This window comes from Clupea harengus, chromosome 13 (genome assembly GCF_900700415.2).
Source record: "Clupea harengus chromosome 13, Ch_v2.0.2, whole genome shotgun sequence".
NCBI lineage: Eukaryota > Metazoa > Chordata > Actinopteri > Clupeiformes > Clupeidae > Clupea > Clupea harengus.
The window spans coordinates 3,413,480-3,439,213 of record NC_045164.1 but is presented as its reverse complement, the minus strand read 5'-3'; the positions used below and the strand labels follow the sequence as shown (position 1 = coordinate 3,439,213).

The 25,734-nt window shown below is 45.6% G+C and overlaps 4 protein-coding genes across 8 annotated transcripts in view; 2 read left to right on the top strand and 2 right to left on the bottom strand.

Annotated features, from left to right (window-relative positions):
• Positions 1-7,122, top strand: part of ccdc88ab (coiled-coil domain containing 88Ab) — a 49,056-nt gene extending 41,934 nt beyond the window's left edge. Inside the window, exons 27-33 of one of the 4 annotated variants that reach the window (XM_031579503.2) lie at positions 247-330; positions 1,666-1,872; positions 2,159-2,218; positions 3,006-3,095; positions 3,811-3,897; positions 4,903-5,165; positions 5,289-7,122. In XM_031579503.2, coding sequence (XP_031435363.1) covers positions 247-330; positions 1,666-1,872; positions 2,159-2,218; positions 3,006-3,095; positions 3,811-3,897; positions 4,903-5,165; positions 5,289-6,221 — 1,724 coding nt within the window. In that variant the 3' untranslated portion in view covers positions 6,222-7,122. The remainder of the gene's footprint in view (positions 1-246; positions 331-1,665; positions 1,873-2,158; positions 2,219-3,005; positions 3,096-3,810; positions 3,898-4,902; positions 5,166-5,288) is intronic. The other 3 variants (XM_031579504.2, XM_031579505.2, XM_031579506.2) reach the window with 3 other exon arrangements.
• A 2,492-nt stretch (positions 7,123-9,614) lies between these two features.
• prorsd1 (prolyl-tRNA synthetase domain containing 1) lies at positions 9,615-11,551 on the bottom strand. Its single transcript, XM_012817034.3, has 2 exons — positions 10,757-11,551; positions 9,615-10,292 (listed from the first exon to the last, which is right to left on the bottom strand). The coding sequence occupies exons 1-2, from the start codon at positions 10,838-10,840 to the stop codon at positions 9,864-9,866; spliced, it is 513 nt and encodes a 170-aa protein (XP_012672488.2). The 5' UTR covers positions 10,841-11,551; the 3' UTR covers positions 9,615-9,863.
• A 158-nt stretch (positions 11,552-11,709) lies between these two features.
• rps27a (ribosomal protein S27a) lies at positions 11,710-13,836 on the bottom strand. The gene is made up of 6 exons (XM_012817035.3): positions 13,748-13,836; positions 13,577-13,641; positions 12,964-13,018; positions 12,771-12,856; positions 12,321-12,452; positions 11,710-11,896 (listed from the first exon to the last, which is right to left on the bottom strand). Exons 2-6 carry the CDS (start codon positions 13,622-13,624, stop codon positions 11,747-11,749), a joined length of 471 nt encoding a protein of 156 aa, XP_012672489.1. The 5' UTR covers positions 13,625-13,641; positions 13,748-13,836; the 3' UTR covers positions 11,710-11,746.
• Positions 13,837-13,856: 20 nt separating this feature from the next.
• Positions 13,857-21,772, top strand: LOC105890838 (clathrin heavy chain linker domain-containing protein 1). 2 transcript variants are annotated; one of them, XM_012816927.3, is made up of 12 exons: positions 13,857-14,031; positions 14,154-14,340; positions 14,457-14,644; positions 16,729-16,868; positions 19,045-19,246; positions 19,338-19,450; positions 19,559-19,652; positions 19,772-19,878; positions 20,166-20,340; positions 20,511-20,713; positions 20,859-21,038; positions 21,233-21,772. In XM_012816927.3, the coding sequence occupies exons 1-12, from the start codon at positions 14,018-14,020 to the stop codon at positions 21,406-21,408; spliced, it is 1,779 nt and encodes a 592-aa protein (XP_012672381.2). In that variant the 5' UTR covers positions 13,857-14,017; the 3' UTR covers positions 21,409-21,772. The 2 variants fall into 2 exon arrangements, with proteins under 2 accessions (XP_012672381.2, XP_031434839.1); XM_031578979.2 differs by having other exon boundaries at positions 14,134-14,340.
• The last annotated feature ends 3,962 nt before the right edge of the window (positions 21,773-25,734 follow it).

Here is a 25,734-nt window from a genome sequence, read left to right as displayed (position 1 = left end):
CAGTGAGAGATTGAGTGTTGGTGTGAGCATGAGTGAGCGATTGTCTGTGTGTGTGTGTGCCTGCTTCCTTGTCACTTGTGAAGTCAGTCCTCGTTGCATTGGTTTATTCCCCCCAAACCCTTCTCTCAGCATTGTTAACATCCATCTGTTTTCTCCCCTCCCCTCCCTTTTTGTCTTTCTTTACCTCCATCTTCCCACTCGGTTGTTGCGTTTCTCCTCCTCCTCCTCCTTTCGCTGGCTGTCCAGTGACAGCCCTGAAGCGGTTGCCCTTTATGAGGAACAGGCCCAAGGAGAAAGACAAAGTGAAGGCCATCTACCGCCGGTCCATGTGTAAGATCTCTGGCAGTCTAGTCCTCCCCCCCTCCCCTCCCTGTGGCCTTTGCCTGCCGCCGACTCCTCCTCCTTTTATTAGCTGTTTTTATGCTCAGAGCTTTTCTTTGCTAAACGTTGATCTCAGTTTAGCTCACAGTTATGCACCTCACTAAGCACTGCTATGTCACCTCACAGGAAACCTCAAGTAGTTTTCCTGTTTTTTTTTTTTGTATACCAAATATATGCATGTTTGCACTAGTAACTGAAGATGGCACAGTGCTCGCGGAGATGTGCACACACATAGCGAATTAACTGAACGATATACAAGCCAGAGAGTGTTTTGTCATGTTTTTGTCTTGTAAGTGGTATTAACAAATCCCAATAACTCCCACTGAGCTAGAGCCGTATACTTGTGGTAGAGCATAGATTGTAACAACTCTAACCATAGCTGTCCATACAGTAGCCCATTAGTATCCCGTAACTCAGTAGTACCCTTCTAGTAGCTAACCTGTAGTAGCAAGTGTGGTTCGATGAGTAACTTTAGCGCTAACAGACAGCAGACAGGCATTGGTGTTGTGTACCGTGTGCCATCTCTGGTTGTGTGTGTGTGTGTGGCCTGTGCAGTCTGTACCTATGGCTCCATATCTGCTTGTGGTGTGAGTGGAGTGTCCCATCTCTCGCCCTGTCTCACTACTGCACTGCAGGCATGGCTAACGTTACTGGCACTGACTCACTGCATCGACTGCCCTCCGCTCAGCCACCATGTTGGGGATGAAATGGCGCGTGCAGACTCTTATCTTGCTGTCTCTTTCTACCTCTGTTCCGCAGTGAACAATCTCTTTTATTCTTTCTTTCCTTCTTATGGTCAATTTCCTTTTCTTTACTTTCTCTCTTTCTTTATTCGTTGTCTTCCTTTATAGTGCAGTATTTTACCGTGCAGTCTATTTTGGTTAAAGTTTAGTGTCATAAATAGTTTGGTGTTTTGTTCTCAGTATTTTCTTTCCTCAGTTTCGTTCTCTCTTGGTGTATGTCTGTCAGTTATGTTGAGATCTTCCTGAGTTTTCTCTCTCTCTCTCGTCTCAGTCATGCGGCTGCATTTCAACTCTGTGCATGCCATTGCTAACATGGCTGTGTGTCTCAGGCCGCTGGTATGAGGCACCAAAGCCCCTTGCATGACCGCCTGCTGCTCCCTCAGGGCAGTCTCTCTCTCTCCCTCTCTCTCTCTCTCCCTCTCTCTCTCTCTCTCTGTCTGGGTGCCCACAGTGTTCCCGCTCAACTGGGGCTGGGATGGGGGACGCTAGGGTGCCTTAGGGTGCAACGGGGCATTAATCTGGCCTTCATGTTCGTCTCCAGCCATGAACGACCTGCTCCAGACCATGGGGCAGGCCGGAGGCCAGTGGGCCGTCAGCACCGACAACCTGGACGGGCCTGAGGAGGCATCCCCGGGAGGCCAGCGCATGAAAGAGCTGGGATCCATGGCCTACTCCACCACCGCCATCAACTACGCCACCCTGAGCCTGCCCGCGGGCCCCAGGACCAAACAGAAGCTTAAGAACAAAGGTAGACCCGGACTGCCCACTAGCACCGACTCTACCTGTACTGCTGGAGAACGTGGGGTTCTAATGCAGACCAAACTTCACAGACAAAAAATCATGCTTGCACGCCATACAGTTTAATAACAGTTATTGGACATCAACCATTTTTGCCGCGTTACCATTTCAGTTTGTTTTTTTGCCTGTTGCAAAGTCATACCTTGTCTCTGCTGTCCATTGACTCCTCTCTGCTCTGTTTTGTGCAGCTCTGTCACGGCTAATGTTTTAAACGTGTTCCTTCCCCTCCCAAATAGACAACGCTTCCTATGAGGACGTCACTCCTACAGACGACCATAGCGGGACACGAGGACAAGGTGAGAGAAGTGCTCCAAAGACAAAGTTTGCTGTCCAATAGCACAGCGTATACTAATACTAATGTCAGGCAGTTCCCTAGGTGTCTCCAATGCTGTGTCAACACCAGAAAAATTAAACGTTGCTACTCGTGCTAATTCAAGCCATCCATCTACCACACCATGTGCTGACTGTTAGTAAACAGCATCATGACCTTATTTCCTTCATTTCATCTTCTAGTTTGAAAACTCAGCGCGCCCATCTGTCTCGCTCCCAGCCCTTCCTGTGTCTGTTTTTATGATGACGAAGCGCCATGTTTCCATTTAGTCGAGGGAACTCGCTTCCTTTATTTATCAAAAGGGACATTCTCTGTGGATTTGCATGATAAGTCAGCACATATGGGTTACATAGGGTCGGGTCCCCCGTGTCCGTTCAGTGCATATCGGAGAACAGCGGGGCGTGGGGACGGTAGGGCAGCGTGGCCTTGGAGGGAGATTCTCTTCTGCAGGGATACTTGCATGCTGTGCTAAAGTCAAAAAGCAGCCACCACTCCAGATTGTGTATGTCTAGATGCAGCTGAGGCTTGACAGCACATGTGTAGCCAGCAGGACCTGTGTGTGTGTGTGTGTGTGGGTGTGGGTGTGGGTGTGGGTGTGTGTGTGTGTGTGTGTGTGTGTGTGTGTGTGTGTGTGTGTGTGTGTGTGTGTGTGTGTGTGTGTGTGTGTGTGTGTGTGTGTGTGTGTGTGTGTGTGTGTATATGTGTAGGGGTTTTTCGTTTTCACAGCCAGATGTTTGTGTTGCCTCGGACAGGCCTGCAGCTCATTAGCAGAGCCAAGACGCTCTGTCCCTCCTCCCTCTCCTCATCCACCATGTGCAGAGTCTCCTGTAACATCTGTAGTAGTAAGTGGCTCACCCTCATGCATGTCTGCCACTGAACACTAACCTCACCACCGCCACCCCCGTAATTGCTGTTGAGTGAATCACAAGAGAATGTCATTAACCTGTCACCGGAACCTCTCATCTCACGTCATTAACCTGTCACCAGAACCTCACGTCTCGCCACAGCCATCACCTCCACCTCATCTCGGATCGCTGTCCATGGGCCCTTTCTGTGAACTCTTTACCCGTACTACTCCTCGACTACTAACTTTAATCCTCTCATTTTGTGTTGGCTAATCTGGGTCAGACATTTCCCACAGTCCTCCACTTTCTCGGCCAAATGTGCAATGTGATTTCACAACAGAAATATATATATATGTGTCTTTGGCTGCAAATGGGCTCCCTCTCTCCTCCCTTCCAAAGATCCCACCTTGCGTGTCCATTGGCTCACTCGTCTTGAGATCCCTCCCCCAGCACCCTATCCCCCAGAGTACCACACCTCCTCCTCCTCCTCCTCCTCCCGTCGCCTCCCTTTGTTCCTCTGGGCTTTTCTCCAGAAGGGGCTCCACCTCCTCCTCCTCCTCCTCCTCCTCCTCCTCCTCCCACCCCGCCACTAATGGCTGTCACTGTGGCGTGTGGATCCAAACATGGCTCCGTGCCCATGCCGCCTGCCGGTGCCATCTGCTGCCCCTGTGTGACGTGTTCTCATGCTGTGCCCCAACTCATCCCTGTCCAGCCTCCAGACCCTCCTGTCTCCATAGTAGCAAGACCACCAGCACTAGCACTAGCTATAATAACTGCTGCTCGTCACTCACTGGCAAAGGTACGGACACACTGCCTGAGTCCAGCCCATTAACAGTGATGCCCCAGTGTTGTCTGAAACGCATTGTGTATGGCATTGCTCTGCATGTCATTTGGTTCTGTGGGCTCTTTGTAGGGCTGGGCGGTATATCGTAAATATCAATATATCTGATGCTGTTTTACACAAGATGAAAGACTACCTTATTCATCATATCAAGTATGCATAATATAGGCTACACAGGTGACCAACTGTGTGCTTTTTAAGAGAAGAACACACACACACACACACACACACACACACACACACCAACCCTGTAACCACAAGGGGCATAGGAAATGGGGGACAGAGGGGATATTTTTTCATCCAATCACATTTTTTCCTCCATGAAGCTTCAGTCTGAGTTCTTCCCTTCAAAGCCTTTACCACGTCCTCAGTAGTGTCAGGGAACAGAACGTGTCATTTTGATTGCCATGAACTTAACTTAAAACTTTTGGCTACATTTAGTTTCCTGTCACGTGTACAGTTGCTAAGCAGAGTAGTTTGGCAGTTTGTGATTGCATCTACTTACAATATTTTAGATTCAAGCAAGATTGTTTTGCAAAGTTGCGATGGTCGCCTACACTATGTCAGACAGTAGGTTTTGGATATGATCTGTTCATGTTGACATTTTAGTTACCCACCACACATATACAAATGCCCACCCAAGGATGAGACCCTGATAATGTTCATGCTTATTAATCTAATAATAATAACATAATTACATCCTGATAACTCCACTGCTTATTGATATTTCAAAGTAACATAATTGTATAAGGTAACACCAGTAGCGGACCTTCAGGGCCATTCATTCATTCATAATACATTCCTAATATCGCCCAGCCCTAGCTCTTTGGTGTTGTTTGGTTTGTTTGTTTGGTGGTTTTTGACACTACAGGGTAACACTTGGTCGGGTTGGATCATTCTAGCAATATTGCATAGGTAATACTGCATTTCATTTTGACCACACTCTGACTCTGTATTTTGAAGTGGGCTCGGTGAACGGCAACCTCAGCAGGCCCCACAGTGAGAGCAGCGGTGAGTTCAGCCTGAGCCTGGACACGGAGATGGGCTCCAGCGGCAGCAGCCCCATCCAGCAGCCCGCCTCCCAGAGGTCCTCCACCCAGAGCCCCCTGCAGCTCTGCAAGGCCCAGGACGCCGCGGCTGGTCCGGCCAGGAGGAAGGGTGGCTCTCCAGGCAGCGAGGTAGTCTCTCTGCAGCAGTTCCTGGAAGAGAGTATAGACCCAGTGGAGGTGACTAGATGATTCAACTGTGTCGGATGCAGTTTGATGTGTCTGAGTTTGTGATACTAATGATGTGTTTTGTTTTGTTTTTGTTTGTGTGTGTGTGTGTGTTTGTGTGTGTCTGTCCTGCAGTCGGGCAGCCAGGAGAACTTGACCGTGGATTCCCCGCGCCTGTCAGGCGGCACTGAGCATGTGCAGAAGGAACGTGTGAAAGGGCGGGGCATCCTGCGTTCCTCCAGTGGCCGGGCCACGAGCAGCGGAGACTTCAGCACAGGCCAATCCCGCACCGGTACGGCAGGCCGGCCCAGCCTGCGGAAGGCGGAGAGCACGCGGGTGAAGGGCTCTGTGGCGCCCAGGTCCAGCCTCTCGACCCAGGGCAAGGCCATGTCCGTGTGCGAGCGGCTGGACTCGACGGCGTCCTCCTCCGCCGGCCTGCCGCGTGCCAGCAGCGTCATCTCCACGGCCGAGGGCACCACGCGACGGACCAGCATCCACGACCTGTTGTCCAAGGACAGCCGGCAGCCTGTCTCCGTCGACCCCTCGCCCAAGGTGTTCGCCAAGGCCCGCCCGGCCCCCGCCGGCGAGTCCAGTGAGTACCCCCTGCCGACCCCGCGCCCACACTCTCACGCGCCACCACAGTTCACCACCCCCGCTGCACTGCTGCCCAAGTCCGCCAGCATGCCCTGCACTGGCCGCACCCCTGTCCCCGGCCTAGACGAGCTCGAGCTCTCAAGTCTGGAGTCGTTCCTGGGGCCTTCGTTCGTAGATTCCGTTTTCATGGACTCCATCTTTAGCGAGCCAGTGTTCACGGGCGGCGGTAAGAACCAGGCCATTCTCTCCCTTAACACCTCCCTGGTCAGTAACATCAGCGGGCCCCCCCTCAAAGCCAACCCCAAAGTCTGCCAAGGCCAGAGCAAGCCAAACGGGGAGCTGAACTCCAACTCAGCCAATCATAAGCAAGAGGGGGAGGGCAATGGTACTAATCATGTGATTGGCACTGACCAATCATCTTCAGTGAGCTCAGATGACAGCCAATCACTGTGGTTAGAGTATGGCTGTGTGTAAATGTGGGTCTGCCGCGTGACAGTGTGTCCTGCTTCTTCAGTTTTGGTGCAACCTCTGCATGATTGCTTTAACCCAATCATGTTATTTTTTTTTTGCTGTTGTCTTCCACTTTGTCTGGCTTACTTCAAGTTCACTACACTTTGCTTTCCCTTTGGTTTGGTGTTTCCTGAATTCAGTGGGTGTCCCCCTCGACGAGCCTCTTAACTGTTTAATCAGTCCCTCTGTCTGGTCTGCTCATATGGAGACTGTTCCCTGTTTGCATGAGTGCCGTTGTAACACCCCTTTGGTCCTGAGTGATTTCAAACCCCTTGTTGTTCATTTGTTCTGTCCTTCACATTTTGTTTTTCCTCTCCACAGTGTGTTTTGGTATGAAATATAAGCTTTTTCACAAATAACACTAGCCTCATGAGCACCACCGAAACGGAGCAGAGAAATTAATATTCTAAGTTCCCCGTAATGTCACCCCTCTTGAAGCTCATGTTGCCAAACTTAGCAGGACGTGTGCTACTTTGACATTTAAATAAAGCAATTAGGCTTGTAGAACAAGTCCCTTGATGGTATGCCCTATGAAAGGCCATTTAAGAGCGTATTGAACAAGCTAAATAGCTTGTGAGCTATAGTTCTATTCTGTGTAGTATGACTTAGCCTTTCAGAAAAGTAATTATTGTTTGAGAAATACTTTTCCCAAAGCCTTTTATTCAGCTTGTTTGTGTTTTGTGTCATTGTTTTTGGGTATGTGGGATGTGTATCTTTTTTCTTTTCTTTTTTTTCCATCTGTCCCATGATTAACATTGTACACATTATACAGGGCTATTGCATAGCCTTTTCACTGCACTGCATGGCTTCAGAAGGTCATTGTTCTTGTCCTTCCATTTTGATCAACTAAAATCAAAATGAATCATTTTATTGTTCTCCCTTAATTGTTCTGTATGGATTGTCATGGTGTCTTTTGGTGTTTCTGTTTGTTTCTACCACCTCGGATTCAGCACAGTGTTGCGGTTGCAGTTGAGCTGTCTGTGTCCTCATCAAATACAATCAGTGTGGAGAGCAATCATTCATAAAATGGCCTGGGTGCACAGAAACACACACACACACACACACACACTATCCAGTACATTTGACACTTGGTTGGTTGCAATCTACGAACATGGCGGTTATGTTGGCTGTCTAGAATGGCATCCAAGCGTTCCTTGAATGTAGCATTGGAGAGAACATGGGGGAATCTTTCTTCAGGATTCTTTTTTTTTTGGTTAATGATGACCTTTTCTAAACATTGTGGCTTAATTTGAAGAGCAGTTAGAGTTCATAGAAAAATGCCAAATACATATTAACCTACACACTAGCATAGTTAATTCAACTAGGATTGGCTGTGACAGGAGAGCACAGTGCAACAGTAGCCAGTGATTTGTGTTGGTGTAGATTGTGTAGTGTAGTAGCCTTTTATATTTATTTCAAATTGTTTCTAGTCTTCGTTTGCATCATTAAAAATGTCTCGTATTTATCATGTACATACATATATAAATATCTAATAAAAACCTTCAGCGCTTCTATCCCGTTAAACTTGACATGCCTTTGTTCCGCAGATGTGGAAGTGTTACAAGAGCGCAGAAAGTCAAAAAGCAGAACTGGAGAGCAGCAAATCTCCTAAACATTAGCCATGGGGCCAGAGTGGTGAGTGTCCAAAACAACAACAAAAAAAACTAAACGGATGGGGAGGTGGGTTGGGGGGGGGGATCTCCATGGTAACTACCTGAGCGCAGTTTTAGCAGATGTCTGCTGCACGTGCTTGCTTCCGTCCCGGCCTCCCCCTCTCCAGTGACCGTGCAGGGCGACCTTCACCAGCACGGCCTCCCCATCTCCAGTGACCTTGCAGGGCGACCTCCGCCGGCATGGTGCACAGAGTGCATATTGCTGGGGTTAGACTCCCTCCTGTCCCCCAGCCCTCTCCTGTTTTTTCCAGTGTACCCAACCGCCCAACGCAGACCTCCTTCCCGTCTTTCCTTTGTCTTTCTCTCCACTGATCAATCCATTCTCTCCTCTTCTGTCTGTCTGGGGTTGAAAGTAAACACTGGGTGTTGTCCAATCAGGTTATGGCCAGCGTCCAGGGCGTGTCCTCAGTCCTGCATGGCTAGTGTCCTGCGACTGACCCGTGCCCCTCCCCACCCCATCCCCCCTCTTTACCTACCCAATGCATGCAAGCCGCTCCTGTCTGTTTCTATGTGTATATGTATGTAAGTGTCTGTCTCTGCTCTCATCATGTCTGTCTCTAACCTCATTTTCTGTTCCTCTCTTTCTCTCGCGCTTATCACTCTCTTCCGTCTGCCTCCGACTCAAGAGAGAAAAGTGACCTTCAAGCTGTCAATCTGAAGCCAATAAAATGTTGGCCTACTGAGATGGTCTTCAGTCAGAAACGATTGTATATGTACTTAAAAAGGAACAGGGAAAAAACCGACCCCCCCCCCCGTAAAGAAAATTAAAAGACAAACTTCTTCTGTTTCCTTGAATCAAGGAAACAAAAACCGACGTTGAGAAAGAAATGTTATTACAGCTGTTTTCTTTTATAATCTGATAGTGAATTTGTTTTTGTTTATTTTTTCTTAACCTATTGCACTGCTTTGGTTAAAACAGACTGCACTGTTAGGTGGGCCAGTGTGTTGGTGCCAATGTTCACTCCAGTGAGTCTTAATGAGTGAGCTTTAAAGCGACCCTGAGGAGCCCGCTGGGGCCCTCTGTGTGACTTTCAATGAGCTGGACTTTTTTTCCTCAATCTGCCAGCCATTCTTTGTAAATGTGCATGCATATTGCTACGAACATCTCTAGAAATAAGGGGCGCTGACGCCCATGCAGCCACCTGCACAGCAGCAGCAGCAGCAGCAGCGACGGCGGCGCATGATAACACGGGACAACAAGGTCAACCACATTCTGCATGGAGCAAAAATACAATCAACACAAACTACTCCCTCCCCTTTCCTTCCTTCCTTTCCTTCGTCAACCTTCCTGGGATCAGCGTGGACAGAGACTTGAGCCGTGTCATCGAGATGCCAAAATGAACGCCTCCCTTCTGTGAAGTCGTCATCCTCATCTGGCTGTCGACGGCGCGAAAGTGGTGTGTGTGCCAAAAGGTCCAGCTAGCTCAGGCCCCCTGGGGAGGGGGGAGCTCTATATGTGTGTGTGTGTGTGTGTGCGTGTGCGTGACTACGATTACTGTGACCGTGAAAAGACTAGCATTTGCTTCCTTTTTCCACTTTTGCATAAATCCATTTGATGTGATAAACCCATGAGACTCCTGTGTGTCCCTTATTGCTGATCTATCAGTACAGAGTGCATTGACATGTGAAGCGTTGTGTTAAGGGAAGACTAACTATTCATCATATTCAAGGACACCAGCCATCATTTATCAAATCAAATCAAATCAAACTTTATTTGTACGGCGCATTTCATACAAGGCATTTATCAGATTTAAATTAAACTATTTCAAACGTAATGCTGAAACACACAAAAAAAGAACTGCATAATTAAGGCTTGTAATGAGACATAAACTAAGAACACCAAGTCAAGTGCTGAGGGCTTTGTAACATTTTTCAGTCAGTGGCATACATAAACCTGAACATTACAGTTGACACCAATAAGTATTTAGGATGACTAATCAAAGCTCTGCAGGACAGGCTCATGTCCAGTCTCTTTTAAAAACTTCATGAGGTCATCTGGTTTTAGGCCCATAGTAGCCGCGTTGGTCATGGGATGAAAATAGACCCTCTCGTGGCTGCCATTCACCAGGTCACTGTCCAACACGAACTTGACACTCTGGTCTTTGTCACAGAACAGTGCAAGGGCAGTGGCACAGCCTTGGCCCACCTTAAGCTTCTCTACCATGATTGCTTCATCGGCAAAGCGGAGGTTCCCACTGCCCACGCCCAGCTTCTTGGCTAAATCGTTCAGGTTGACCTGGCGGTCGTGACGAGTGGAAACAAGCCAAAGGGCCTTCTTCTTTTTGTCTTTTAGAAAAAGATTTTTTGTGACGGCTCCACTGAGATGCTGCACGTGGGGCATCATTTCCTCCACTGTGAACACCTGAAATAGACATGAATCAACATAATGTTATAGTCTGGATACTCAGGACTGATTAGATTCAACTGCTTCCTCTGATGCAGTTTGTGACTGCTACATTAAAAATATAGCATAAAATAGAATTGAAATACAAAGGGTCAGGCGTGACCTACACATCTGGTTCTGCAGAATTGATATCTAGGGACAATCACAAATAGCCCTTTTTTTCTTTTATACAGGGATCTTGCGACCTCTGGTGGACATCACAACTCTATACACCAAAGTGTTACACGACACGTGTCAACTGTCTTCGCTTCGATACGGAAGAGGACAACTAAACAGGACAGGAATACGCAATATCACATTTTAATATTACAGCATGATATACGGTGCTTATATTACGCCTCTTAAATTGAAAGACGCTTCACTTCTGCGGGGTACATAACTTAAATGATACTGTATGATTGAAAGTTGCTTCGTTTACTTGCCTCTGGATGGTCAACCGACACGGTTTCGATGCCGAGTTCTTCCAAATACTTCTCCAGGTCTTTCCGAAGTTCAGTTGACCCCATCACGTATTCCTAGAGGAGCAGCTATTTACAAAAAGCGCAACCTTTCACAAGACGACAGCGTAGATTCTTACAAATCTGTGTGGCTATGAATCGCTCATTTCATTACCCTCTCGCCATGACGCATGCGCACCCGGGTAAATACCCGGTGATTGGGTATAGCTTGGGTTTTGGTTTCAGGCCTTGAGGCAATTTTATTTTGGCACTATAGACGTTGAAATTGTATACAGTTGATGCGGCTGTACGACTACATGTACATACATTCTGACGTTTAAGTTAGCTTCAGTTGCAGTTCTTTTGGATACGATTTGAACACGTATAGCTTTATAAGTATATGGGCCTTTGATAAGATTTTCAATGGTTTGTAGATATGCAAGTTGTATGTTCAATGGTCGGTGTACTGAAAAACTTTTCAGGTAGATTGTTTTGCATTAACTCAGTTGGGCATTAATAATGACTAACCTGCATCCCCCTAAACAATCATTTAGGCAGACAGCCATCCATATGTTCCAGCTCATTTCTATGTAATTGTTTGGAAATAGCACTAGCAACATTTCCACCACCACTACATTAATGCAAATATTCTGAATTACACTGGACCAAACTGCATCAGTCCCTCTTTTTTAAAAGTCATGAATGTACACAAATATTATAAATAGACAATTTATGCAGTCATCCATATTTTCCAGCTAATTTCTGCGTAACTGTCTGGAATTAGCACTAGTAACATTTCTACTACCACCACTACATCAATGCAAATATTCTGGATTACACTGGACCAAACTGCACCAGTCCCCTCTTTTTTACAAGTCATGAACGTACACAAATATGATAAATAATAATACAAAAAAAAAAAGCCAAAACACAGGACAGTGGGTTGTGAACGCTTTATTTGCCTAGTCCATCACATCACTTATCCTCGGGTTTGTTGAAGCAGTAAGTGAGACAGCACTTTCCACAGTAGTGTCTGTCGAAGTGGCTGGCCATGAAGACACCAGCACCGCACTCATCTGCTGGGCACTCACGACGGAGACGGTGGATCTTGCCATTTTCGTCAACCTGCAATAATACAAGTGTTAGTTTATGCCTTGAAATATTCACAAGCAAATATCTTCCATAAATCAGCATGTTCTGTTTTAAATGGCAAAGAGAGTTTTGGTATGATAATCCAGTAAGTATTCAAGACCAATTGTAGAGCTGCCATTCAGTTCTCCTATAACGTTTAAACATTGCCAGACCAATATTGAACCAACCATCACAAATTAACTGTGTTACACTGACAATCTTGGTCAGTATCCATCAATGATCCATCCAAATAAACAAGTTGCAATATATTAAAATGAAGCAAATTGAACCATAGCAACCAAATAAGTACCAATTCAACTCCCACTCCTTGGCATTGTTCGTACATCCTCTTGTCAGCACAGCCAAAACCCTCAAATCAACGTAGCCAAGTCTGGAGTGCAGCAGGTCAACATCTTACCTTGTAGTACTTCAGCACAGCGAGCTTGACCTTCTTTCTCTTGTGCTTGTTCTTTTTGGGGGTGGTGTAAGACTTCTTCTTCCTCTTCTTAGCACCACCACGCAACCTCAGCACCAAATGAAGGGTGGACTCCTGCAGATCAACAAGACCGGTGTTCAACAGGGAATATGCAGTCCCACTACTTCACGGCCATACAAGAGCACAAACGGCAGACGATCCCAAAAAATGACTCAGTTTTTATATTTATATTTAGTCATTTAGCAGACGCTTTTATCCAAAGCGACTTACAAGGATGTATACACATTTTACATTTACACTGATGGCACACTGCACATCAGGAGCAATTATGGGTTCAGTGTCTTGCTCAAGGACGCTTCGACAGGGAATCGAACTAGCAACCTTCTGATTACTAAACGACTTCTCTACCCCTGTACCACTGCCGCCTTTTACCTTCTGAATGTTGTAGTCAGAGAGAGTGCGACCATCCTCAAGCTGTTTTCCAGCGAAGATCAACCTCTGCTGGTCAGGAGGGATACCTGAGAAAGCCACAGGTGCTCATTATTATTAGGTTATTATTAAGAGACTTGTGCTGTGTTGACATCATTGAACACACACTATCCATTGTGCTCTAGTCAAGTTATACCTTCTTTGTCTTGGATCTTTGCCTTGACATTTTCAATAGTATCCGAAGGCTCAACCTGAGAAGACAATCAGACCAGTCAATTTACAACTTATGTAGCAACATATAACTTTAATTAACACCACACATCAAGTATTAAAATCAATTGCTGGCAAACGATGCTTCCAGCCATCCAAGACATACATAAAAACTTTGTAATCTTTCCTAATTGACCACTGACAACCAGCAATTCAAGCTGCAGATCAGGTCCTCCTCGTTGCCAAATAAACATAACTACTTCAAGTAAAGCTGCATTACACAGTACAATAACCAGAGATACTGACAGGAGGCATTTACACGTGTTTTTATCATTATCATTGGCCAATGATTCAGCTAACGTTAACTAAGCTAGGTAGGCTAGTACCCTGAATAGCGACAAAGGCGGTGATTTAGTTGACTTTGCTCTCATTTAAGACAAGCCTGTGCAACCTTTGACATTTATAACAATTTTATATTATGTACTATTATAGCACTAGGGCAGACATGTGGCCCTGATATCCGGGCAGCACCCGGCTACGTAGTTAGCTTGCTTGCTTAGCATCATGCTGCCTATGAAGACCCACCGCACTCAACTCACCTCGAGGGTTATAGTCTTCCCCGTAAGGGTTTTGACGAAAATCTGCATATTGGCGATCAATCCACCTAGAGATGAAAACACATGATCTGAGGTCAATTTTGTTTGCTCTCAAGTAAGGTAAACTATCCGTATTTCACTTAAATAAAACCTTAAACTAGGAGCCCCACTTACCACAAGCCCTCTTGCTAATGGCGGATCATGAGAAGAGGGCTTTCAGAGCGTGCAACGGGGTTTTCTTAGGAGATGACAAGGGGTTAGGTAGCCGTAGATATGCCTGGTAAAAAAAACAAAGCGTTTGGGGTAATTAAACGAATGACGTGTAGCTAATGTGGCATTTGTAAATTCGTTGATCATTTCACAGGTAAGATTGTTTAAAATCTTTAACTGATATTTAATCGGTTGAAGTAACAGGGCCCTACACAGCCGTTTCCGTGGTAACCAATGTGTTTTCGGAAGTGAGTAGTTTCCTATGCCCGCACAACACTTGAATGCATATGTTTCGATACCGTTAATGTAAATATTTTCTTTGTTGTTGACACAATGTAATGATTCCGTAGTTCTCCGTTGGAATGTTTAGATGCCCAAAGATGTCTAAACATTTAGATCTCAAGAACTGTTGTGATGGAGAGTCGCACATAGTCAGTGATGACACCTTCCAAAACACACTGCGCAAGTTCATACAGCTTGAAAAGGAACATTTGCCCACATCAGAAAAAGGTCCTGATGAACAACGATACGTTATTTACAGCTCTGCTTTTGACAAGGTAACTGTGCATAGAACAACAAACGTTGTATGAGTTAATATGGGTTATGTGTGATAACTTTGTTAATCTTTATGTGTAGTCATAACATAATTCATTTATGTATTCATTGATTACAGATAATAGAGCATGCCACAGCATACAAGAGGATTCTAACTGCTATTAAGGAAGAATATGAAGACTTCATAAATTCTGTGAAAAAGAGTGGTAGAGATGCTAAGCTTGCCCAGAGGAAGTTGAAGGCCATCATTGCACAGCCCACTTCTCTTATGTACTGTCAGCGACGAGCTGTGGAACTTCAGGAGAGGTGACAACACAATGGCATGATAGATAGATAGATAGACAGATAGATACTTTATTAATCCCGTGGGGAAATTCTGGTGTCTTACAGCTCTCTCATATTTACAATAATTACAAACAATACAGACAATACAATACAAACAAACAATACAATACAGTTATGTACAGTGTAGGATGTAGAATGTATAATGCAAAACAGTGTAGTCATATAGTTATAGTTTTATGGCAGCTGGGACAAAGGACCTCCTGTGTCGCTCAGTCCGTGAACGTAGCGTGTTGAGCCGCCCGCTACGGAGGCTGCTGGACTGTCCTGCCAGGATATGGTGGAGGGGGTGGTTAACATTGCCCATGATGGCCAAGAGCTTGCTCCGCATCCGTCTCTCCACTACAGTCCCTAGTGAGTCCAGGCTCTGCCCCACCACTGAGCCCGCCTTTCTGACCAGCCTGTCCAGCCGCCCAGTGTCCCTCTTAGACATGTTGCTTCCCCAGCAGACTGCAGCATAGAAGAGCACGCTCGCCATAACTGATTGATAGAACATGAGCAGCATCTCCTTGCATACATCAAAGGACCTGAGTTTCCTCAGGAAGAACAACCTGCTCTGTCCCTTTTTGTATAGTGCACCTGCGTTAGCCGACCAGTTCACCTTGTCGTCCAGATGGACCCCCAGGAACTTGTAGGTCTGCACCACCGCGATGTCCTTGCCCTGGATGTTAATAGGCTGCAGATGTGGCTTAGACCTACGGTAGTCAATGACCAACTCCTTGGTCTTGCTGGTGTTCAGAAGAAGGCCGTTCCTCTCGCTCCAGTCGCCGAAGGCTCTTATCAGGTCCCTGTACTCCCCCTCCTGCTCCTCCCTCACACACGCCACTATAGCCGTGTTGTCAGAATATTTCTGGACGTGACAGGACTCAGAATTGTAGATGAAGTCTGACGTGTAGAGGGTGAACAGGAACGGAGCCAGCACAGTCCCCTTCGGAGCCCCAGTGCTGCTCACAACTATATCAGAGGCACAGCTCCCCAGTCTGACAAACTGCGGCCGTCCTGTCAGGTAGTTTTTAATCCAGGATGTAAAGAAGGGATCCACCCCCATCCTTTTGAGCTTCTCTCCAAGTAAGAGAGGCTGGATGGTGTTAAAAGCGCTCGAAAAGTCGAAGAACATGATCCTCACATGACTTCCCGGCTCATCCAGGTAGGAGTAGGCCCGGTGGAGCAGGTAAAGAACAGCGTCATCCACCCCTACACTCTCCCGGTACCCGAACTGCAGGGGGTCAAGTGCATGTTCAGTCAGAGGTGTCAGGTGACGTAGAACCAGCCGCTCCAGTGTGAAGTGAGGGCCACCGGTCTGTAGTCGTTGAGCACGGCCGGGCGCCCAGTCTTGGGTACCGGCACGAGACATGATGTTTTCCACAGAACCGGGACCCTCCCTGACTGTAGGCTCAGGTTGAAGAGCTCTTGAAGGGGCTCGGCAAGTTGGTCAGCACAGACCCTCAGCAGCCTCGGGCACACTTCATCCGGGCCGGCCGCCTTTCCCGCGTTCAATTTTTCCAGCTCCACCTTTACCTCGTCAGCTGTGAGGCACAGGGGGAGACTTTGTGGGGGAGGGGGCTCAGACGTGATGTTAGGGGGGCTACGGCTGTGAGGAGGAGCTGGTGAAGGGGGGCAGGCTGTTGCTTGAGGAGAGGTGGGGGGGGGGGGGGGGGGGGGGGCTGATGATGATGAGGCCGCTGAGTCAAACCTGTTGTAAAAGTAGTTGAACTCATTGGCCTTGGTCACATCAGAGGCTGCCAACAGACTTCCCTTCTGCTTGTAGCCAGTGATGGTCTTCATTCCCCTCCACACCTCTCTGGTGTTGTTGTGCTGCAGCTTCCTTTCCACCTGCATGCATAGTGATTTAGGGTCTGACAGTCTCATGTGAACTCAGCACTATAACTGCAGCTAAACTAAAGGCCAAGTGTTTGACTGAAGCGAAATGTTAGGGTTACAGTTAATATAATGCAAATACATACCTATCTATGTGATCTACATTAAGGACAATGAATCATGTTGAGAATGTTGGATGTGAAGATGTTCATAAGTAACTGATTTTCTAGGATTGCAATCATCCAGAGGGACACTGCTGAGCTACAGGCAGAGCTACAGAGGATCGAGGAGAACAGGAAAGACGAACATCACTCAGCGCAGAAGAAGACATCAAACACGAAGACGTGTCACCTTATTGGACAGATACCCGGTATGAGCCGCTGTTGCCACAAATACAGTCCCCTCCACAGTTACTGGCACCCCTGGTAAAGAGATGTAAAAAGGGTTATAAGAAATTCATCTATTGGTGAATTAGCTTAATGTCACACTGAAAAAAAAAGGAGAAAAATCCAACCTTTAATTGAAGTAAATTTACTTGTGAGAAGAACAAGAACATATTTTTAACAAAATCATATGTACCACAATCATTGGCACCCCTATACATTCTTTAAACAAATACATTTTACTTTTTGAAGTTGATCAGAGTGTTTAGGAACTTTCAAACAGTAACCCATGACTTCCTGTTTCACTGGGTTATGAATATGAGGTGACAGAGTCCAAATTCCCTCATTCTTTCTTCAGCATGGGGAAGATAAGAGAACAGTGTGGTAAGGTAAGGGAAAAGTGTCTTGACCTTCATAAGGGAACGGCTATGACTAATAGCTACTTGCCTGAAAATACCCATATTTACTGTTAGAGCAATAAACTAGAACTGTTGACAACACTTGCAACTTGCTTGGAATAGGACCCAGGCTTATTTTGCCCCCACACACAGTAAGGATGATGGCGAGAGAGGCTAAAAAATCCCCAAGGATCACTGTTGGAGAGTTACAGAAAGAAAGTAGCATCTTTGGGTTACCAGGTCTCCAAAACTACAATTAGATGCCATCTCCTTGCCAACAGATTATTTGGAAGGCATGCCAGAAAAAGGCTTTTCTGCCATTTGACCACAAACATGAGTGCCTGCAGTTGGCTAAACGCTACTAGGACTTTGACTGGAACCGTGTTCTATGGTCAGATGAAACAAAAGTTGAGTTTTCTGGCAACAAACATTTAAGGAGGATGAGTATACTGAAAAGAACCTGATACCGGTTATTAAGTATGATGGAGGGTCTGTGATGTTGTTGGGCTGTTTTTCCTCCAAAGACCCTGGGAACCTCGTTAGGGTACAGGGCATCATGGACTCCATGAAAAACCTGGACATTTTAAATAAAAATGCGGCTACCTCTGCCAAGAACCTAAAACTGGGTCGTCCTTGGATCTTCCAGCAGGACTATTTAAAAAAAATGCAGATCTAAAAATGGTTTACTGAACACAATGGCTGAAGTCCCCTGATCTTATCCCCATAGAGAACCTGTGGGATGAGCTAAAGAGGAGAGTGCACAAGAGAGAACCTAGCACTTTGGATGACCTGGAGAGATTCTGTAAAGAGGAATGGTCTCAAATTCCCTGCTCTGTATTTTTTCACCCTTATAAGATGTTATAAGAGAAGACTCTGTTTTATTGGCAAAGGGACGTTTTACAAAGTATGAGATGCAGGGGTGCCAATAATTGTGGCATGTGTAGTTTTGTTAGAAATATTTCTTGATTAAGTTGCTGGTTATGAGTACTTACATGTGACAGGATTGGCTGCTCTGGGAAGTCCCCAACCAATAGCACAAGGAATTTAACATATTTTCCTGTGTAAAAATTACTCCTCAGACCTGATGAAAAACTTGCCTGAAAATGCCACTTAGAAATGAGAACTGAGTGGGTCTGATGTTGGTTGGTACTGGCGTGGAGATCTATGGGCCTTGTTTTTCTCATTTTGGAGACAGGGCCCTTTTATCAATTCTACAATTAATTATGTTTCATTGTTTTTTTTGTCTTCTTTAATATGTATTTTGTGTTGGTGTTTGAAACTTTATAGTTAGCTCATATAGACTGCTAGATAAGCATGTCTTGACTTCTTGCCTCCCTTGCACTGTTTATAAAATCATGTCTTCCTTTTAAAAGATAATTTCTGTTGTGCTAAACAAACAAACAACATCAATAAATGGATGAATAAATAAAACTGCTCCGGCTCCAACCCAATGAAATGCCTGTCTAAAGAACTATCCCTTAGAGAGTAAATAATATGCATGTTGGCATAGTATCCATGTGCAGACTGAACATGCTGATACCGATAACATGGAGTGGATGGGGGAGTGAGACCCTTAACATTTTTCCCCGTGAAGGGTTTGGCCACCAGTGAGTTAGGCTGCAGGCATTTTCCTGTTCTGCGTATAAGTAGAACCCGCAAAGCAAACAAAATTCACAGAACATAATCATTAATTCTTCGCATGTGATTGAGCTACCTATATTTAGTGCAAGAGTCAGATTAGAGTTGTTTTGTTGTGTTGTTTCAGGTCTGACATTTGAAGAGTCAATGAACCCAGCTGCACTGGCCAAGTACCAGGAGGCCCTGGAGAGGAAGCGAGCAGACCTGTGGAACTTGAAGAAGAACCACTATGTGGCTCTGCAAGTCAAGGTCGGTCTGGACTGCAAGGTGACGGCAGCCTTAGATCAGAGAGATGAGCTCGTTCTGGAGAGCGACCAGCTTCATCTGCGGTATGAGCTCATCTGCTGATGTTTCAACAACCATGAGTGTGACAGCATGGACATGTATCTTGGAACTTTTCCTTTCTTTTTTTATGTCCAGTCTCCAACAACTACAATGTGTAAATGATACAGTTACTTCTTGGAAGAGTGAGGAAGATGGTCCTTTCCTTGAGTACCTCTCTGCGAATCTTGAGCACATAGCTGAAATTAAAGGTCTTTTTCTTTCTAAATGTTGTTTACTGTACTGTTTCTGATTGTTAACCTAGGTGCATAATTTCCCATCATTTACTGTATGTAATTTAACATGATTCTCTATTCCAGTATCTGATACAGCGGATCACACAAGTGCAGAGTCTGAAGAAGATGATCCTGGCAAAGTCAATGAATCGGAAATTCTTGTTGACTATATTGAGAGGTAATCTATATTGATATTGACACTGTAAACATACAAGCATGTATTTTACACATGAATGTCTACTTGTCAGTGAGGCCTTCAACTTCTAGCTCCTGATTTGGGTTCTTGTTCGCTTGCAGATTCACAGAGCTGTTTGAAAGTGGTGATTATGAGGCAGCTGCCTTCCATGCAGCCAAATCTCCACATGGAGTGCTAAGGAACATGGAAACCATGGAGAGATTCAAAGGTGTGCTGTTTTGTCTTTGTCTGTTACATCATTAGCATAGTGATGATGGCATGCTGTTCACTTCCCTCTTTTGTTTGAAAATGTAAATGTTTTTAGTCTCCTGTTTATTCACATACAGTGAGGAACCTCACAATGATTGACTGTTGTCCTCAACAGTTCTCAGCTCATGTGGATGAAACCCTGCAGTGTGCCTTTAATAGAAGTCTCAGATGCAGTTCTACCTTAACGATGCTTTTCAACCAATTTCACAGTTAGTACTCACTCTCCGACTCACACTTAACTCGCAGCTATCACGGTGTATGAGGGGGAGGTTCCTCCACTGCTGCAGTTCTTCGAAGCGATAATGAACTCGGTGCAGGATGACCGACGTCTCCCGAGCGAAGAACTGTCTGTGGAGAGCGTCCGCTGTGCCCTGCAGCACAACTTTGTAGAGCTGGTCACTCATTGGGTCACACAGCGCAGGTATGCAAAGGAAATACCACGCTTCTCCTTGCCACTGGTAAAAAAAAAGGAAGGGATTCTCTAAAAAAAAAAAAAAAAGAAATATATAAAAAAGGAAACAGAATGAGACAAAATATTTTAGTTAAAGGCTACGTAGTTTGTGTTCTTCAAGCTGTCTGTTCTGTTCATAGACTGACTTACAGTGAAGCTCTTGGAGATGTGATCTGTGGCCATGGCGACAAGAAGCTTAGAATCACTGACACCTGCCTGGCCCTGGCTCAAATGGTGTACGCCGCCTGTGGCTTGCACAGAAAGGCCGCACTGACCATGTGTAAGAGAGGCCTGACCTTCGGCGCCATGGAGTTCATTCATCAACACAAGGACTTCACTGATGGTGAGGAATAAGTATCACTGTTCAGACATCGCTCTCCTCTGCCAGCTCCTCCAAGCAGGTGGCCTGTGTTGACAATCTTCCCTTGTTTCCATACAAAGACACATGTGCGGCTCTGTCAGATAAGCGCTGGTCTGTTTCCCTGCAGATGACTGCATGTCAGTGCTCAGTGGCTGTCCCAGTCTGTCTCTGCTTCAGGCCTTGACACAGCAGTACAAAGGCAGGCCTCCCGTTTTGTCAGTGGGCTACGCATGCTGCTCGCTCCTAAACTCTGATCTGGAGGACCTGGCCCTGGAGCTGCTGCAGGAGATTCACACAGACAAGCAAGGTTGGTCCACTATACCTACAGGACCACTTACATACACATGGCATTATGTGACTGTCTCATTGATGTAGCCTTTGACGGTCTAACCCTAGAGGACTAAGAATGCTGTTGATGTTCTTATGGGCACCCACTGACATGCACAAAGCATATTTGTAGAGATGCTGGAAGTGAAATAAATGTGTTCTGTGGTGTTTGAGGTTCTCTTGAGAAGACCATAACTGAGGATGCCTGGTGCAGCGCTGAGGACTGGAGTGAGATTGCCAACCGCTGCGATTGGAAAAAATATCATCAACTGGCTCAAGAGATCAACAATATTTTGCAGTTCTTGCCGGGCAGAGCGGACAGCAGGCTCATGGATCATGTGCTCATGTAGACGTAAGACCACTAGATGGCGCAAATGAGACAAATATAGTGAGTCCAAAGCATACAAAATGACCACAGCAGGACATTACTACTAACAGCTATTTGAGACATTGTAAGTGTTTTATTTTGTTTTTCCCTCAAAACATGACTGGTTTATTCTGTGTTTTAATTCACATTTTTGTTTTCATACATAGTCCTAATTTTTTTGTCCAAAAGTGTTGACAGTGTCAGATTGTTTATTAAGCCTAGTGGCACCAATTGGTTTCTTCTTTCACATGCAGCACTTGTAGATTTCCCACAAAAAGATCACATTCACATGCATCATCCCACATTTGTGAAGCTCATTAAAACCCAGGGATGGGTGGCAATGCTGATCACTCTCTGCTCATTCCATTATGTCAACCGCAGTATGAGGACACAGTGGAAGGGAGAGGGACGGCTTTGTGCCCCCACCCCCCTCACCCCCTCACCGCACACACAGAGGGCTCTTTGTTGGCCAGCCGGGTCACAATGGAAACGGGCCACATGAAAGTGAATAGAGTCCCGCTCAGAGGACAAACATCGCCCACATTTGGTAAACAGACTGCAGTCCTCTCCGTCACTGTCTAACTAAGTCCACTAACTGCTTAGGACTGTGTGTGACAACCACATCCATGTCAACACATTCCTGCTCAGTTTCCTGAGCATTGTTCCAAATGTCAGTGTGAGCCCTGTAGCCCTGGTGTGCTTTTGGATGGAAAGCAAGACTTATCAAACAAACAAGCAGTAGTGTTGTATCTTTAGTGCTTTTCGACAGGACTGAATGCATCAGATTCAACACGGGCAGCAAACACCATGGTTCTATCAGTGTTGCACATTACTTTGTATCAGCAGCAGATGCCTCAGGTTATTTCTACCTGGGAGGATTTCTAGTGAGAGAATCAACTGAGGCACAGGTGCACACACACACACACATAGACATACACTCTCTCTCTCACACACACTCACACAATGATAGCAAAGACAAAGACGGAGAGCGTGAGTCTGCTGTCTCAGCTCCTGCGTACCTCCTCCCCCCAGCCTGCTGGTATTGATCTCCTGCAGTCTAGGGAGCGGTAGCTAGCTTACCGATGAGCCAGAGTGACGCAGCTTTCCTCCGAGCGCAGAGAACACCTCACCGCACTCCCTCCCTCCTTCCTGTCTCTCCGGCAGCCTCCTCCACCCCGAGGCTCTGCCTCTCTGCCAGGATACAGGATTTCCTTCCATCTCATGTTCCCTCTGGTCGCACTCTCATTTTCAAACACGAGCCTCTCAATAAGACGCTCTCCTCTCAGATATCTTCCCTTGTGCCTCCTCATTGAAGTCGCTACATGACAGTTAAAGGTGTGTGCTTCTCATCTCTGGCCTACTATGGTGTTGACACAGAAAGTGATTTGGGCATTCACATGGACATACAAAGAATAATAAAGAATAATAACTTTTAAAATTACAAAAAAAAACCTGCGACTGAGCAATGGTTTGGTGTATAATTAACTGCAACAACGCCCCTGTTGACCTGACATGTTTCCTACCAAGTGGGACAGTGAAGTGAGCATTTCTAAAGATTAGGCTCACCCCCACCCCCATCGCTATCACCGATTAAAGAGAGCCTGAGCTTTTCCCTGTGTGCCCTCGGCTTCGCTGTGTCTCCTGTCTCGCCTAAAGTAGCACAAGCACAGATATGTGCTTCTGCCCCGAGCTCCAGTGATGTGAACTGACATGACCGTCTAGCAGACACAGCCTCTGGACAGCGCTCAGCAGACCAGCAGAGTGCCATTGTGTCACACACGGTTTGCTCTCGGACACTAAACACAGAGGTTTCAGTCACTTCCAGCCCATTGTTTGAATAGGCATTTTTCAGGGGCTGTTGTTAAAATACTGGCGCTCTGAGCTCTGACACTGGGAAGAATGAACGCTGGTAGGCAGCTATTAGTGAGTCACCAACAGACAGTCATGTTTGTGATGAAAGGTTCGGTAACATTTGGAAGCGATGAGATCATCCCCAAGTGCCACTTGAAGTGCACAAAGCAATGTTATTCCTGTTGTTTCTCCCCTACACTGAAGATGTGAACTACAAACGAAACCGATGTGGTAATGTGTGTTGTCATGTCCCTGTATTAAACATCTCTAATTTGGAAATGTGAATGGAAAAAGTTAATCGATTCCCGGGCCAGCTGGATGTTGTGAGTCCTTCCATACTGTTACAGACTGTAGGGGTGGCCGATGGAAAACTACCTCAGTTGAAAGCTTGGAGACTGCCACCCATCCTGTAAACACAATAAAGTGACAGAGACGTAGTGCATACACAGGAAAGGGCCTTTTAGTGTCTAATGAAATATTTCTTGTAGGTGTGCCACTCTGCTTCCTTTTCCTGGCCACTTCATGTATGTGTGTGTGTGCTATCCCTGCACTCTAAGGGGTGTGATTCTATTTTTGTGAAAACATTGTTTGCTGTGTTTATATATACACTCACAATGTGTACTTTATCAGTGCACTCAGAATGAAAATGTCGAGGGAGTACTGGTAGACCAAGACACCGTAGACATGGATCAGGATGATTCATCACTTTTTATTTTCAGGGCTTCTTCTCCCAGTTTAAAATGTGCTGACAATGGTCAGGAGGTTTTTTTTTATTAAACACTCTCTGCTCTTGTTTGCTGTGTGTTCCTTACAGGATTGTTATTTACAAGTCATTCCTCTCCAGTCAACATTGTGGGAAATTGCAGATGCATAGTCTGCATGGGCATGTAGAAGACTCTAAACAGGCTTTCACACTTGGTTCTTCCTTTGTCAGTCATTTATTTAGCAAAGTTAGTTCTCACAAAGAAATGTCTGGCTGGTCTTGATTGCAATGGTCTTCTGGGCAGGAGGGTTGAATCTTTGCAGTACTAGATGGAGATTTAGCTTCATTTTGGAGTTTACATTTACATTTAGTCATTTAGCAGACGCTTTTATCCAAAGTGACTTACATATTTGCGACAATGTATACACATTTTACATTTACACTGATGGCACACTGCACATCAGGAGCAATTAGGGGTTCAGTGTCTTGCTCAAGGACGCTTCAACAGGGAATCGAACTAGCAACCTTCTGATTACTAAACGACTTATTTACCTCCTGTACCACTGGAGTGCATTGGATTTGTCACTGGTATTGAGTTAATCTTAAGCTTGCTTCACTGCTTATGATATTTCTATTCCTATATATTATATCCTCAAATTTGGAAACTCCATTTGGCTCAAAGCCCACTCAATGCAGCAGTTTGAGAGGATTCGGTTTAAGCATTGCAAGATTGGCCAGAAAGGTTCAGATACATTCATGGAATCAGCAGTATGCTCGTCACTAAGTCCCTGTGCCACTGCTGTAAACCTTCCCACACATACACACACAGACACACACACACGCAGAAGCACCAACACACAAACAGTCCCTTTTTGCCCTTCACACTCACATCCTGATGACCACAGATCAGTTTTACTTTCCTCTGCTGATGAAACCATTTTGACCCCAAAGTGATATTCAATGCAACATATAAGTCTATCATGATTAATAATGAATTGGTTGTTTTATAAAAAAGGGGAGGGATTATCTATTCCCAGTGTGAAGTGTACATAAACTCAAACACGGTTTGGACTTATCTGTGTGCATGAATGCTTCACCAATTAGATCATTTGGATGCTGAAGCTGAAAGAGCAGTTGTGATAGCCATCAAGCTGAAAGTGTGACAATTCTTCAAGAGGTCTGAGATCTGAAATGGAGCTCCTGCTTACCATGGCTACTTCAGCTGCTTCATCAATAAAACAATGCGGCAGTAGCATGGTGTTGAGTTGGTGAGGTGTAATATGACACCCTGTGAGCCACGTGCCTTCTCCAAAACATTCAAACACCCCAGGCATCATGCCCATCGAAACCAGACATTCAAGACGCACTTCACCAAAGATTATCGGCTGATTAGTCCTCATCAACCTAAAATGTTTAAAATTTGAGTTTAATTTGTTGTTTAAAAATACGTTAACATATGATTTGAAACACACAAGCATATTGCACTTTATTACACCATATGCCTCAGTGGGTCATATTCAAACTGAACCGTGTTATTATTTGTGTCTGAATGACTGGGCATATTTTCACACCAGGAAAGTGTCACAAGTAGCTATATATATCCAAATACCAGCCTGGGAATAAAATGGCTGATCTCCCTTTGATCACAGCATATTTTGGTCCTCAACAGACAATGGCTTTTTGTGTTAAGACAGGGCTGGGCAGGGTGGGCTGCTCCAGATACGTGGCATGATGGGCCAGAGAGAGGCGGCAGCT